Source organism: Ahaetulla prasina, chromosome 4 (assembly GCF_028640845.1).
Source record: "Ahaetulla prasina isolate Xishuangbanna chromosome 4, ASM2864084v1, whole genome shotgun sequence".
Taxonomy (NCBI): domain Eukaryota; kingdom Metazoa; phylum Chordata; class Lepidosauria; order Squamata; family Colubridae; genus Ahaetulla; species Ahaetulla prasina.
The window spans coordinates 70,914,060-70,930,502 of record NC_080542.1 but is presented as its reverse complement, the minus strand read 5'-3'; the positions used below and the strand labels follow the sequence as shown (position 1 = coordinate 70,930,502).

The following is a 16,443-nucleotide window of genomic DNA, read 5'->3' as shown; positions in this document are numbered from 1 at the left end:
GTATGGTGGCATATCAGTTTCCTCTGCACCTGGATGAAACTGTCTATCTAGACCCGTTCCAGTCCGGTTTCCGGCCCGGTTACAGCACGGAGACGGCTTTGGTCGCGTTGGTGGATGATCTCTGGAGGGCCAGGGATAGGGGTTGTTCCTCTGCCCTGGTCCTATTAGACCTCTCAGCGGCTTTCGACCATGGTATCTTGCTGCGCCGGTTGGGGGGATTGGGAGTGGGAGGCACCGTTTATTGGTGGTTCTCCTCCTATCTCTCCGACCGGTCGCAGACGGTGTTGACAGGGGGGCAGAGGTCGGCCCCGAGGCGCCTCACTTGTGGGGTGCCGCAGGGGTCGATTCTCGCCTTCTGTTCAACATCTATATGAAACCGCTGGGTGAGATCATCAGTGGCTTCGTGTGAGGTACCAGCTGTGCGCTGATGACCCCCCCCTGTACTTTTCCCCACCGGGCCACCCCAATGAAGCTATCGAAGTGCTGTCCCGGTGTTTGGAGGCCGTACGGGTCTGGATGGGGAGAAACAGGCTCAAGCTCAATCCCTCCAAGACTGAGTGGCTGTGGATGCCGGCATCCCGGTACAGTCAGCTGAGTCCTCGGCTGACTGTTGGGGGCGAGTCATTGGCCCCGATGGAGAGGGTGCGCAATCTGGGCGTTCTCCTGGATGAGCGGCTGTCTTTTGAAGACCATTTGACGGCCGTCTCCAGGAGAGCTTTCCACCAGGTTCGCCTGGTGCGCCAGTTGCGCCTTTCTAGACCGGGATGCCTTATGCACGGTCACTCACGCCTCGGACGTCTCGCCTGGATTACTGCAATGCTCTCTACATGGGGCTCCCTTGAGGGGCATCCGGAGGCTTCAGTTGGTCCAGAACGCGGCTGCGGGTGATAGAGGGAGCCCTCGGGGCTCCGTGTTACACCTATCCTGCGCAGACTGCACTGGCTACCTGTGGCCTTCGGGTGCGCTTCAAGGTGTTGGTGACAATCTTTAAAGCGCTCCATGGCATAGGGCCGGGCTATTTACGGGACCGCCTACTGCTACCAAATACCTCTCACCGACCCGTGCGCTCCCACAGAGAGGGACTCCTCAGGGTGCCGTCAGCTAGGCAGTGCCGTCTGGCGACACCCAGGGGAAGGGCCTTCTCTGTGGGGGCTCCCACCCTCTGGAACGAACTCCCCCCAGGACTTCTTCAACTTCCGGACCTCCGAACCTTTCGTCGCGAGCTTAAAACGCACTTATTCATCTGCGCGGGACTGGATTAGATTTTAAAGTTATTGGTTTTAAGGTTTTTTTTATTATTTATATTGTTTTTTAAATTCGGCGATAGAATAAGTTTTTTAATTGTTGTTTTTTAATTTGTATTTATATGTATTTTAACTGCCTGTGAACCGCCCTGAGTCCTTAGGGAGATAGGGCGGTATATAAATTTGAAAAATAAAATAAAATAAATAAAATAAATGAGGACCCAGATTGTTGGGGGGGCAATAAATTGATTTTGTATATAAATATACAAATAGAATGAGACTATTGCCTTACACAATGTAAGCCGCCCTGAGTCTTCAGAGAAGGGCGGGATATAAATGTAAATAAAATAAAATAAAATAAAATAAAAATTAATGTATTCATGTAATATCTGTCTTTTTTCCATCTTTCCTATCTTCCTCCCCTTCCTTTCTTTCTCTCCCTCTCTCATTTTGTTATTTCCTTCCTTGAATGTTCAAGTTAATTTATGATGAATGTTCAGTCAACCATCCATGGTGAGGAAGAGAAGACTAACCAAATGCTCCAACAATACTTAAGATGTTACTGCATCATTGTTGCCTCTGGCAGAATTTTCCTATAATAATGCTCCATATATTAATTGCAATTAACCCCTTTCAAGCTTTCTATGGCACAGATTCAAGAGTTTTACCAGGAAACCCTAAGGAGGAGAGCTCCATCCTGGGAACTATGGGTTTTTTGCAAGAACAATTTGCTGCCCAAACACTGCCAAAAGTCTGTCTACCAAGTTTTTGGTCTCTACAAAGCCATCTAAGAAGTTAGATTCAAAATTTGTGGGATCTTTCAAGGTCCTTTGAGAAATCAACCCTGAGCATTTTGCTTGCAATTACTTCCTTTTATGAAGGTGCATCCAGTCTTTCACCTTTCATTACTATTCAAAGAAAAAAAAAACCCTAATCCTTGCACTTCCAGCATCTTCCTCCACCACTGGTTATTGTGGAGGGACAAACAGAATATAAAATGTAAGAAATACCAAATTCCAGGAGAAAGGACAAAGTGACACAGTATCTCAGCCATTAGACAGGTTATCCAGACTCTGAATGTTCTTTGGAGAATGCCAGGTTCATCAATGCCCCTGAATTATTTTGGCAATTTCACCTGAAAAGCCATGATTAACCAAGCTCCTGGTCTCCTGTCCTGCGCTGCCCAAGGAATCTGTAGCTGAAGAGATTAATGAACCTTTATGGACACATCCAGAGGAAGGTTGGGCAGCTAATGACACTCAGCCTTCCACTTCCAACTCCAACCATCCATATAGTCCATTGTAGACCACAAATTGCAATGAGAGCAATCCATGTCAAATCATATCAGTCTATTAGAAACAGGAAGATGGGGAAACATTTTATTTTTCTCCTACTTGGAATCAATTCTTAGTCTAATTTCACCAAAAGAAAACAAAACCAAAACAAAATGATACAAAATCACTGTGCTCTTTAATTATGGATGAGCCATAGGTTTGGTTCTGAGAAGAAAATCATGTACTGATTACCATATTGCTACCAATGCATTAAATTCTTATCAAAGAATTAATAAAAACTAGAAACCAAAATAAATCCCTTCCAAAATATTATATTTTATATTTTCATTTAACCACAGTTGAATTGATCGACACAGTTTAAGTATGAAACCTACATGGATGTTTTCACCAAAAAAAGAGAAACATTTCTGATATTTTATATTTTATTCTAATTATTCTTTGCACAGCTAGAAGGTTAACTAAATAATGCATAATAATGGTTATATTATACATATTAATGTATAGTTTTAATAAAACTCACCATACTTTCCCTGCTACTCTACAAAATGCTTGCTCCAACAAAGCAGTGACAGACTTACGTAACTCTCCTACTTTCAAGATATCACATAGCATCTTTGTCAATTCAATGCTACTCCGACCAAATGGACATTCATGCTTATCTTCTCGGCTGCTATTTTCCAATACAATCTGAAATAGAAACAAAATTAGTTAAGACAGGTATGTTCTCATCCCATCCAATCAAGCTATCTCAATTCCAAAGGACTCTGATAACCTATGACATTAACAAAAAGAAAAATAGAACCATAACAGAAAAATACTGTAGATTAAAATTATATCAATAAGATCAGCCCCAAATTTAAGTGAAATTAATTGAAAAGTCCTGCTTGCAATACTTCCTTACATTCTGCATTCTTAGATACTAAAACTGGGAAGATTCTACTACAGCCTTTGATAAGCATTGTTTTTTAAGCAAGACAGTCCCAGTTTGATCAAACTTTACCTTCTAAAATCTAGATACAATAACTGAATCTTTTAATCTGTCTGGATAAAGCAGTAGGTGACAGCAGAGGGCATTTTCAGATGGATATTGACTAAATCAAAAACTGTGGCAGCTGTCCAAATCAGTATTGTTGAAAGTTGCCTGTAGTCTTTGGCATAGGATTGCTAAATGTGTGAAACTAATCACTTGAGTTACAGCAGTTTTCTGTTCTATTCCATATGATAATAGAATGTATGGATTAACCAATGATGTAATTAAACATTATGTGATGTAATAGTTTGTTTGTCAAGCATTAACTGGGGAAGCCTCAATCTTCTTTCTTTCTTTCTGATTTGCTTCAGAAAAACACGTGAGTTTGAGCTGCTGCTTTGGGGTGGAGTGGGGGTGGAAAATTTCTGCATTTCTTTCTGATTTGCTTCAGAAAAACACGTGAGTTTGAGCTGCTGCTTTGGGGTGGAGTGGGGGTGGAAAATTTCTGCATTTCTTTCTGATTTGCTTCAGAAAAACACGTGAGTTTGAGCTGCTGCTTTGGGGTGGAGTGGGGGTGGAAAATTTCTGCATTTCTTTCTCATTTTCACAACCCGCGCGCCTAACGGCGCGCGAATCTAATCTAATCACTATAAATAAAATATAGCAATAATATATTCAGGGTTGGTCCACTTGAGATTGTGATTTTATTCTATTCAAAATGACTGGCTTAGTTCAGTGCAATACTTGTTTTGCAGCTGTCTTTGATACCTTTTCAAATTTGGGTACTGTCCTCTTTGTAAACAAATTAGCAGTCTCGTGGACAGATTACATACCTAGAATCTCTAATCAATGCCCTCCAAGCAGAAATTAGGTACCCAATTCAGCCATTCCAGCTGCTGAGCCATCAGCCCCCTCTACCACAAAGATCCTGCAGGAAAAGGGCAGTATGGACAACCGTGGGATCTGGCAGGGTGAGAGCTGTGAACCATAAACACAAAGCTTTTACAGTGTCCCAGTATAACAGATATAGTGCCCTTGCTGACCTAAATAGGAACACTAAAGTGACAGATCAAGGTAGTTGTGATACTGATAACTCAAACAATCAAGGGATTATGGTTCAAGATGAAGAACTTACTTTGGAAAAGTGTGAACCTACTTTGGAAAAGTGTGTATCAAGTATTACAGATCGGTCACACAAGAAGAGCAAGGTATCCAAAAAGTGAAACCACCTTCTGATTGGTGATTCAATTGTAAGGGATGTAAATTTAGGAAAGGATATGGAGGTTTTGAAAGGCGTCAGGTGTCTACCTGGTGCTACTGCCAGCAGAGACAAGAGGCGTATTCTTAAGATAGTCAAGAATGCCAGTAAGGATTCTGATGTTGATGCTATTATACACCTTGGCACAAATGATCTGTCCCAAAAGGATGTGCTTTCTGTGCAGAATGATTTCCAGAGCTTAGGGTATGAACTTAATAGCATAGGTTGTAGGCTTAACTTTTCAGAGGTTTTACCAGTACATAAGGAACAAAAAGGTAAAGGCCAGCGTGTAGTGGAGTTTAATGTGTGGCTAAAGGAGTGGTGTAAAAGGAAGGCTTTGGTTTTATTAGTCATGATGTCTGCAACTGGTCCAATGAAAAATTGTACAAAGAGATGGATTGCATCCATCAAAGAAAGGACTGAGTTACTTAGCAATACATTCACAGATTTTCTGGATAAACATTTAAACTGAACAGTGGGGACAGAGAATTAACTGATATAGAAAATTTCTGTCCCCAGCAATCGAAAACTAAAAGGGTTATCAGTGCATGTAACATAGATGTCTGTATGGGTAAGACTATCAACCATGCTATCAAGCAAAACCAAGCATTTAACAGTGAGTGCCATACCATGTGCACTAAACCAACAGGTGGCATGAAAGTAGGGGCAGTCAACACAGGTTATGTAGACAGTAAACACAAAATCAATCCAAATGGACTCAAATGTCTATACACCAATGCACAGAGTATGAGGAATAAACAGGGTGAATTAGAAATCCAAGTAAATGAGGGTAGATATGATATTGTTGCCATTACGGAAACTTGGTGGGATGAAACTGACAAATGGAACATACAGCTAGAGGATATAAATTATTTAAAAGAAATAGACCAAATAAAGAGGAGGTGGAGTTGCACTATATATAAGAAATAACTACATCTCTACAGAAATAGAGCACAACAATGATGAAAATCATCTTGAATGTATTTGGGTCAATATAAAAGGGTGAAAACGATATTGCCATAGGTCTATACTATAGGCCACCCAACCAAACAGAGGAAGTAGATGAACTTTTGCTAGTCAGCTAACTAAGGTATGTAGGAAGCACATCACAGTAGTAATGGGGATTTTAACTACCCTGACATCAACTGGGAAACAAACTCTGCACCAAGTGGAAGATCCAACAGGTTCCTAACAAACCTAGCAGACAACTTTGTTTCCCAAAAATAGAGAAGGCGACAAGGGGATCAGCCATATTGGACTTAATTCTCACTAACAGAGATGAAATGATAGAAGGTGTTGAAGCTACAGGAACCTTGGGGGCAAGTGACCACGCAATATTGGAATTCAACATTAAGCAAATACAAGTAGTAGAACAAAGTCAAACTAGAGTCTTGGACTTTAAGAGCTAATTTCAATAAACTTAGAGAGATCTTGAGAAGGATTCAATGGATGAGAATCCCCAGGGGGAAAACAACTCAAGAAGCTTGGGAAATTTTGAAAAGTGAGATTATAAAAGCACAGTCTAACACAATACCAATGAAGAAGAAAAATAGTAGATCACAAAAGAAACCAGCATGGATGCATAAAGAACTATCTGACAAATTGAAAGACAAAAGGACAAATATAAAAAGTGGAAAGAGGGCAAATAACTAAGGCAGAATATCAGCAAATAGCCGAGCCTGTAAAGATGAAGTGAGGAAAGCTAAGGCTCACAATGAACAAAGGCTAGCGACAAAAGTAAAAATAATAAAAAGCTTCTTCCAACATGTTAAAAACAAGAAAAAGTCAAGGAAACAATTGGCCCATTGCTGGGAGAAAGTGGCAAGAAGATGACAAGCAACAGGAGAAAGCAGATCTACTTAACTCATATTTTGCATCTGTCTTTACACAAAAGGAAAAACAATCCAACCTATCAAAACAGCACTACAAAAACAGATTAGAAACACAAGTTAAAATAGGGAAGAAAATGGTAAGTGAACACCTGTCTACCTAGACGAGTTCAAATCACCAGGACCGGATGGATTACACCCCAAGGTTCTGAAGGAACTGGCAGGCGTGATCTCAGAACCACTGAACTATATCTTTCAAAGATCCTGGAGCACAGGGAGCTGCCAGAGGACTGGAAAAGAGCTGATGTAGTTCCCATCTTCAAAAAGGAAAAAAACAGATCCAGGAAACTACAGACCTATCAGTCTGACCTCAATACCGGGAAGATTCTGGAAAAGATAATCAAGCAACGAATCACGAACACCTAGAAGCAAACAAAGTAATAACCAAAAGCCAACATGGGTTTGTCAAAACAGATCATGCCAGACTAATCTTATCGCATTCTTTGACAAAATGACAAAATTAGTAGACCAGAGGAATGCTGTTGATATAATTTACTTGGACTTCAGTAAAGCATTTGATAAAGTAGACCATAACCTACTACTAGATAAAGTAGAAAAATGTGGGTTAGACAGCACCACCACCAGATGGATTCGTAACTGGCTGACCAACGCACTCAACGTGTAGTCCTCAACGGAACTACATCCACATGGAGGAAGTATGCAGTGGAGTACCCCAAGGCTCTGTTTTAGGCCCAGTACTCTTCAACATCTTCATCAATGACTTGGACGAGGGATAGATGGGGAACTCATCAAATTTGCAGATGACACCAAGCTGGCAGGAATAGCCAACACTCCAGAAGATAGGCTCAAGTTACAGAAAGATCTTGACAGACTTGAACATTGGGCGCTATCTAACAAAATGAAATTCAACAGTGAAAAAGTAAGGTTCTACATTTAGGCCAAAAACAAAATGCACCAGTACCGTATATGTGGCACCTTGCTCAATAGTAGTACCTGTGAGAGGGATCTTGGAGTCCTAGTGGATAACCATCTAGATATGAGCCAGCAGTGTGCAGCAGCTGTTAAAAAGCCAACACAGTTCTGGGCTGCATAAACAGAGGATAGAATCAAGATCACGTGAAGTGCTAGTACCACTTTATAATGCCTTGGTAAGGCCACACTTGGAATATTGCATCCAGTTTTGGTCGCCACGATGTAAAAAAGATGTTGAGACTCTAGAAAGAGTGCAGAGACGAGCTACAAAGATGATTAGGGACTGGAGGATAAAACATATGAAGAACGGTTGCAGGAACTGGGTATGTCTAGTTTAACAAAAAGAAGGACTAGGGGAGACATGATAGCAGTGTTCCAATATCTCAGGGGCTGCCACAGAGAAGTGGGAGTTGGGCTGTTCTCCAGAGCACCTGAGGGTAGAACAAGAAGCAATGGGTGGAAACTGATCAAGGAAAGAAGCAACTTAGAACTAAGGAGAAATTTCCTGACAGTTAGAACAATTAATAAGTGGAACGACTTGCCTTCAGAAGTTGTGAATGCTCCAACACTGGAAATTTTTAAGAAAATGTTGGATAACCATCTGACTGAGATGGTGTAGGGTTTCCTGCCTGGGCAGGGGGTTGGACTAGAAGGCCTCCAAGGTTCCTTCCAACTCTGATGTTATGTTATGTTATGTTCTGCCAAGACTAGTACTGCAATATGTTCACTTTCAATTCGTGTTACATCTTCCAGTACTTACAGAATCCATGCTAGATTCCTTTATAATTTTGCCACATAAGATAACTAGGGAATGCATAATAATCTTCTAAAAAACCCAAAGATTTTGAAAACTATCACACTAACATTTGAAAGATTGTGTACCATAAATGGATATTATTTTTAAATCTATTTTTAGAATTCAATAAACAATTTTAATATTGAAATTAGGGATTAAACCAGGGGTGAAATCTAAAAATTTTCCCTACCAGTTCTCTGGGCATGGCTTAATTGGTGGGCATGGCTTGGTGGTTAGATGACTGGGTGGGTGTGGCCAATAACAATAAATAATAAAAATAATAAATAAGGTATACAAAACAATAATAGGTACCAAACACCAACTTTCATACTTTGCACACACACAATACAACACAACTGACTCACACACAATGTAAAAACAGCTGCAATTCACCCAAAATGGCCCCTGCAACAAGCAGGAACCTCACACTTTCACACTTTACACACATACAACACAACTGACTCTCTCTCACACACACATACACACACACATACAATGCCACATACAGCTTTGTGAGATTTTGTGTGTTTGCGTAGTTAGAGTAAAACACTACAGAAACACACCAAATCTCAGAAAGCTGCACAAATATTTTATTTTATTATTTTTATTTATTTTGTTAGATAAGGGGTTTCCAACCTTAGTAACTTAGATTGTGGACTTCAACTCCCAGAGTTCCTCATTCAGCAAAGCAGGAAGTCAAAGTAGGCTGTAATCACTAGCTGAAGAAAAATGGATGCCGTGCCCGAAAGGAGCAGTAATTATAGGTAAATGAGGAGGGGGAATTGGCTGGGCATGGGTGGGGGCTCTTGTAAGTGGGGGCTGTTAAAAAGTGAGTTTAAAAGCCTGTGAGAATCAGGAAACTCCTCATCAGAGGTTTTTTTTTTTTACTTTTCAAGGCATGTTTCGGCTGAAGAAAAACTGCTTTAAAAAGTAAAAAAAAAAAAAACAACCTCTGCTGATGGTGCGGCTCAGCAGGGTCAGGGGGCGGGGCCAGGGATTTTTGCTACTGGTCCTCCGAACCAGCAGCCACCATCGCTACCGGATCACGTGATGGATTAAACATATATCTGCAGTACATGTTAATGAATTGTTTTTGTAAGAATTGCAATGATTTCATTTGCATGGGATATCTTCAGAGTTAATAGGTACCCTTACAGATATATTCTTATATTGAAAATGAAAGCTTGTTTTATAGGTTTGTGAAAATTTATCTGTACATAGATCTGAAATAACTTATTTTCAGCTGACAAGAATCTTATTACAAAATAGATTTTTTGCTGTTATCAACTTTGGGCCCACTATGATCATGCAATAAATTCACTAAATCAGGGGTTGGCAACTCGCGGCTCTGGAGCCACAAGCAATTTTTTGGGCCCTCTGCCATGGCTCCCTGTCCCATCACTGGTTGGCCTTGCCCCTCATTTCTTTTTTGGACTCCAGCCTGGAGCTTCGCTCCTGCACTTTCCTCCCCCCATCCTCCTCTTGTAATCCCCTGGGCAGCTGTGGCTGAGCCAGGAGCATACACACGCGCAGGGAGACCCTCCTCAAGCAAGCACCAAAGCTCAGGAAAGGCACTTGCGGGGTGGGAAACAGCTCGCTTAAGGAGGGTCTCCCCACACATGCGCATGCTCCTGGCTCAGCCACAGCCGGCCCGGTCATCCTGAGAGGAGGATGGGGAAGAGGGTCACCGGAGAGTGCAGGAGCAAAGCTACCCTGTACCTGCCTTTGCACCACATTTGCATGTAAGACAGCCTTCGCTTCCTGCCGCTTTGGGCTGGAGTCCAAAAAAAGAAATAAGGGGTGTGTGGCCAACCAGTGATGGGACAGGAATGGAAATTCCTCACTTTGAAATGGCAATAGAAATCCCCAAGGTAATTACTATTTATGTTGTATAAGAGAGAGAGTAACATATTGCTTTGCCAATTCACATAACTTCCTAATATGCAACTATTAGATATCCACATGAACTTTTCAATTGCCTCAACAGAGTTAAAATTACTCCCTCAGGAAAGACACATGCGTGTTCTCTCTCTCTCTTCCTCTGCACTCAGAGCTGTCGGGGGTGGGCAATGACACAACAAGATGACGGTTGGAGCATTAGTGCAGGAGAGAAGTTGCGTCCAGTTAAGGAAGCAGCTGCTCATCCCGCGTGCGTCTTTCCTGTGCTTTGGTCCAGGCCAGGGAGTTACGAGAAGAGGGGGGAGGAGGAAGATGGTCACCCGAAGGGAGGGGAACACACACACACATACAGAGAGAGAGAAACATAAAGACACACACATAGAGGGGAGAAAGAGACATAGAGACACACATACAGAGTGACACAGAGAACAAGATGCAAGAAGATAATGAAGAGAAAGGATTAATAAGTAGGAATCAATCAGATTATTCCTTAAAAGCTTATAATAGAACAGAGGGGGGGGGAAAAAGAAAAATCTCTTCGGGGGGGAAAAAAAAGAAAAGTTTAGAGGGAAAAAAAGAAAAATCTCTTTTTAAAAAAGAAAGTCTTATTGATTGGTGTTCAAATAATACAGTAGAAAGAAACAAAGGGCAACCTGAAGAGAATGTTCAGTTGGTATTAAAATATCAAAGAGTTGTAAGACTCCAAGAGAGAAAAATAAAAGGGTGATTAAAAAGTCAATAAATGATGGAACTCCAAAAAAATTAAGAGATGGTGGATAATGATAAAATATATTAATAAAAAGAAAATAGGGAAAATAGTAGCATACATATTAACAGATAATAGAATCTATTAGAATTAAAAATAAACTAAGCTTAGTATGTGGAAGTTTAGGATTAGGTAATCTAATTGTATTATTAATATTAATAGTGTGTTAAAGTAGTGAAGAGAATAGGAGCACAAGTTTAAACAAAACAAAACTTTAAAAAGTAGATTAAAAATTAATTTTAGGATTAAAAATAATTAATGATTAATCAAAGATTAAAATGAATAGCCTTTGAAAATTCATATAATTTAATCCTATATTAGTAAGAACACCCTTCCATAATTTCACTTATTTTTGTCAGATTACAACAATTATCATCCAACACAATTGCTCATCATGCTGGGTTTAAGATTATAGAAATTAAAAATCAGTTCTGAGGGAAGGGAAAATAGACTGAAGGTTTTTTTGTTTTTTTTAATCTAGATAAATTCCCTGGAAGACTTTAGGGCCCCGTTCTTTTAACTGAATGGGTTATGTACCACCTAATCATTTTGACTCCACATATATCTTCTCCATGATGATCCATTCCTAACCTGTTCTTTCAAATTATAGTATACTCATCTCCTTTTTAACTGAGTCCATCCATGCTGCTGCTGGTCATTCTCTTCTTCTTTTTCCTTCCACCTTTCACAGCATTAGAGCCTTTTCCTTTTCCAGACAACTGGGTCTTAACATAATATGTATGAAATAGGCTAATTTGAGCCTAGTCCTTTGTGCCTTAAGTGAGAATTCTGGATTGCTTTATTAAATGATTCATTAGTATGTTTTCTTAGCTTTCCATGATATTCTCAGGCTCCAACATCAATGTTCAAAGGATAATGTTCCTTATCCTGCTTTCTTTAAAGTCCAACTTTTACTTCCATTGAGTATCACAGGGACCACCATGGTATCAATTCTGATATTTGTAAGAGTAGACACATCATGGTATCTGAATATATTTTTCATAGCTATCTTCCTTTACTATTGATGATTGACTCTAAAACACAGAAGTAATACATCACTTCAATAACTTCTTTATAAATTCTAAAGTGGATTCCTTCCCAAAATGGCCGCTGAGTAATAGGAACTTTTTCCTGCCAATGTGCCAATTTTACTGCCAAAGCTGGCTCTTTAGCAGTTCTGATCCTTGAAGTTGAATGGGAGCATTTAGGAATGACCAAGACAGCTTTTGGATGGCTGTGGACTTACCTGAGAAGGAGAACCTTGAAGGTTCCAGTTTCCTCTAGGAGTGGTCAAAAAGTCGTGGTCATTGATCTTTTCTCTTAATAGTTCAGTTTTTTAAGAAAGCCTGGGTTTTAACTTCATTTTTTGAAGCTTTTGTTTTGTTTTGCCTTTTATCTTTAAAAGTTGTCTGACTGGTTGAATGCTGATTTAACACTCTGCTGGACTTTATCTGTTTTTTTTCCTTTTTCTTTCTGATTCATGTTCTTATTTTGAATAACTTTTGCTGTTTTGTAAGGAAAACATGAAGTGTTCTGGAGTTGTGAAAGATGTGATTTACATCTACTGTATATTTCATTCTCACTACAGGATTTTGACATTTTACTAATTTGCAAAATGTTTGGAGCTTTTTTTAAATTCTTCTTTTAATTTTGGATCAAAATATCCAGAAAATATCTTCCCTGTTTCTTTACTTTTTCATTCTGAGGATTCCCCGTGTTCTTTTATCTATCATTGCCAATATATACAATGTATCAACATGAATTAAATACCATTTGGTAATATTCAATTCCTATTTGAAAGTTTTTTTTAAAAAAAGTCTGATGAAATGATAATGGTTATTGAAAATATTTAAATGCATTTAGTTGTAGATACAGTGGTGGGATTCAGCTGGTTCACACCGGTTCAGGAGAACCAGTAGCTAACTTTTTAAGCAGTTTGGTGAACTGGCTGTTGGAAGAAATGTCCTTTTGTTTTTCCCACCTTACGGGTTTAATTCTGTCAGGAAGGGAGGAAGGCGGTGTTCTGGTGTGCCTCTGTGTGTTGCTAGCCTGATCATGTTTATTGCCCTACTTAAGTATTTTCCAAAACTGCCTCTGCAGTTAAGCCTTGTTACAATATAACAGCCATTAACATTCTTGGCAGTATTCTCAGATTTTCTGTAGCCTGAGTGGCTTCTCTGGAGTTTTTTTTCCTTTGCTGGTACTTTTTTCACCAGCAAAGCCCCTGATCCAGGGGCTTAACTTTTTTAAAGGGGAAGGGTTAAGTTTTTTATACTTCTTTCATGGTTCCTAGAACTGTCGTTTTGGGGTGAACTTCCAACATGGCTGAATCCCCTCCCAAGCACTCCTTGCTTCTCTGTCCCCAGTTAAAGGTGGGAGGGGGAAATTGCGAGCCTCCTTCTTTTCTCGATCCATAATCTTCTCTAAATGGAGCATTCTGGCTAGTGGTCGGCTTCTTCATTTACTTGTTACAAAAAAAAAGAGGGCTATAGGAGTCCCCCCCCCAATGGGAAAGCAATGAGGTAATATTTCTGGACCACTGCTGCCTGCCTAATAATAATAATAATAATAATAATAATAATAATAATAATAATAATAATAATAATAATAATAATAATATCAGAGTTGGAAGGGACCTTGGAGGTCTTCTAGTCCAACCCCCTGCCCAGAAGGAAACCCTACACCATTTCAGACAAATGGCTATCCAACATTTTCTTTAAAATTTCCAGTGTTGGAGCATTTACAACTTCTGCAGGCAAGTTGTTCCACTGATTAATTGTTCTAACTGTCAGGAAATTTCTCCTTAGTTCTAAGTTGCTTCTCTCCTTGATTAGTTTCCACCCATTGCTTCTTGTTCTACCCTCAGGTGCTTTGGAGAATAGTTTGACTCCCTCTTCTTTGTGGCAACCCCTGAAATATTGGAACACTGCTATCATGTCTCCCCTAGTCCTTCTTTTCATTAAACTAGGCATACCGAGTTCCTGCAACCGTTCTTCATATGTTTTAGCCTCCAGTCCCCTAATCATCTTCGTTGCTCTTGTCTGCACTCTTTCTAGAGTCTCAACATCCTTTTTACATCATGGCGACCAAAACTGAATGCAATATTCCAAGTGTGGCCTTACCAAGGCGTTATAAAGTGGTATTAACACTTCACGTGATCTTGATTCTATCCCTCTGTTTATGCAGCCCAGACTGTGTTGGCTTTTTTGGCAGCTGCTGCACACTGTTGGCTCATATCTAAATGGTTGTCCATTTAAATGGTTGTAATCAAGTTAAGCAATGGCTAAGTGGTAGAATGCAAGCTTGGGGCTCTGTCTGATTTTTTTACTGCCTTCCTGGGGGCATATGGTCTTTCCTTAAATCTGGATGATTTCCTTAGGATATCTTGTGAGGTGAGGGAGACCAGCTGATATCTTTAAGTGGATCAAATGGATTGGGAAAAGGTGAGCTGTCAGTTCACTGAGCACAGGAGTCTCTTGTCTATGGGGATTCTTCAGTCATCCAGGTCATGACTGTCCCAAAGGTGCTTTTTTCAAAAGGCAACTGGACTTTATTAGGTTCCAGAAAGTCTAGTTGCCTGTTGAAAAAAGCACCTTTGGGATAGGAGTCTCTTGCATTTTTTCAGAGTGGCCAAGGCACGATTGCTCACTGATAATAAGATTTTTTTTTAAAAAGGAGGTATTTTTTTTAATTTATTTTATTAATTAAACTTTTATACCGCTCTTCTCCCGAAGGACTCAGGGCAGTTCACAGCCAAGTAAAACAATAAAAAGGTATACAATAAAAACAATAATTAAAAAACTTATTAAATATAAGGCCAAATTAAAATCCATTTAAAACAATAAAACCCATTAAATAAAATTAGAATCCAAATATTAAAAACTGCTAACAATTCTATGCTAGGGGTGTGGATCCTCCCTCCAATTCATTTTTAGTTTTCTCTCATGATAATATGGCTTAGTAACATGGCATCAGGCTTGAAGTTTATTTAGATATCTGTGGCATGTAACCCAAATGTGCCCACCCATTTTCTGGAGAGCTTAAATGAAATCTCTGCTAAAGGTTTTTGTAATGTATCTTTAAGAGTTTTGGAGGGAAACTTGGGTGGGAACAAGCACGTTGTTGATTGGTTGAAGCCTCAGCCAAAACTGTATATAAAGAGGGGTTTTTCCAGACGGCAGTTGCTGGGTTCACTATAAACTAAAGAGCTGTTGTCACTCACTGGTCTCCTGCCTCTTTATTGCCCGAATCTAACAGTTTTACTTTATGAGCAAAAGTTGGCTGCTGATAGTTATCGTTACATTATATATTATTTTAATTCCTCAAGGTGCTCTGGCACCCTGCCTGATTTGTAACTCTAGGTTGCAAATATTGCTTGTGAAAAGGAAGGTATTCCGTTGACAGAACGGTTTAGGTTTCCATGATGGCTGTGACTGTAATTGATTTTGAGTGTGTTTTCCCCCATTTTTAATCTAATGATTGGTACTTAGGGCAGGTTTTTGCAAGCAAAGAAGCTTTTTTTATAAAGGTAATCCTTGACTTACAACAGTTCATTTAGTGTCCATTCAAGGTTACAATGCCACTGAAAAAAGTAACTTATGACCATTTTTAACACTTATGATCGTTGCAGCAACCCCACAGTCATGTGATAAAAATTCAGCTGGTTGACAACTGTCTCACATTTATGATGGTTGCAGTCTCCCAGGGTCATGTGATCCCCTTTTGCAACCTTCTGACAAGCAACGTCAATGGGGAGGCCACATTCACTTAACAGCCGTGTTACTAATTTAACAACTGCAGTGATTCACTTAACAAATGTGGCAGGAAAAGTTGTGAAATGGACCAAAATTCACTTAATAAATTTCTCTCTTAGCAACATAAATTTGGGACTCAATTGTAGTCGTAAATTGAGGTGAAGCTGGATGACGCGAAGCACCCCTCAATATGATCACATGATCATTCAGCCATGCCTATAGTCACATGATCATTCAGCCATGCCTATAGTCACATGATCATTCAGCCATGCCTACCCAGCTGGTCATTAGGGTAGACAACCAGTTTTAAATTATTTGAATCCCACCACTGTGTAGATACACTAAATTAGACTCACAAAATAAATGAGATCTGAAAGATTTGCTGGTAAGAGGTATGGACTCTACAGATTTAGAACTGAGTCAATTCCATACATCTCTCTGAAGTCAAAGCTTGTATTTTTTTTATAACAGAATCTTGACTGTCATCCTGTATCTTTGCCTGACTCTTGCTGCAATCAGTTCATTCCTAAGAAAAGTATCTTTTCTCTGAATCTATTGAGTCAAGGGTTTTCTTTCCCAGGGATTGATTGGTGGCAGCCCTGACATTGAGGGAACATTGGCTTTCCCTAAGGGGATTGA

At 39.8% G+C, this 16,443-nt stretch overlaps 1 protein-coding gene across 5 annotated transcripts in view; it reads right to left on the bottom strand.

Annotated features, from left to right (window-relative positions):
- Positions 1-16,443, bottom strand: part of ELMO1 (engulfment and cell motility 1) — a 499,623-nt gene that overhangs the window by 202,927 nt on the left and 280,253 nt on the right. For all 5 annotated transcript variants that reach the window (XM_058179684.1, XM_058179685.1, XM_058179687.1 and 2 more), the window contains exon 15: positions 3,118-3,226. In XM_058179684.1, the coding sequence (XP_058035667.1) occupies positions 3,118-3,226 (109 nt within the window). The remainder of the gene's footprint in view (positions 1-3,117; positions 3,227-16,443) is intronic.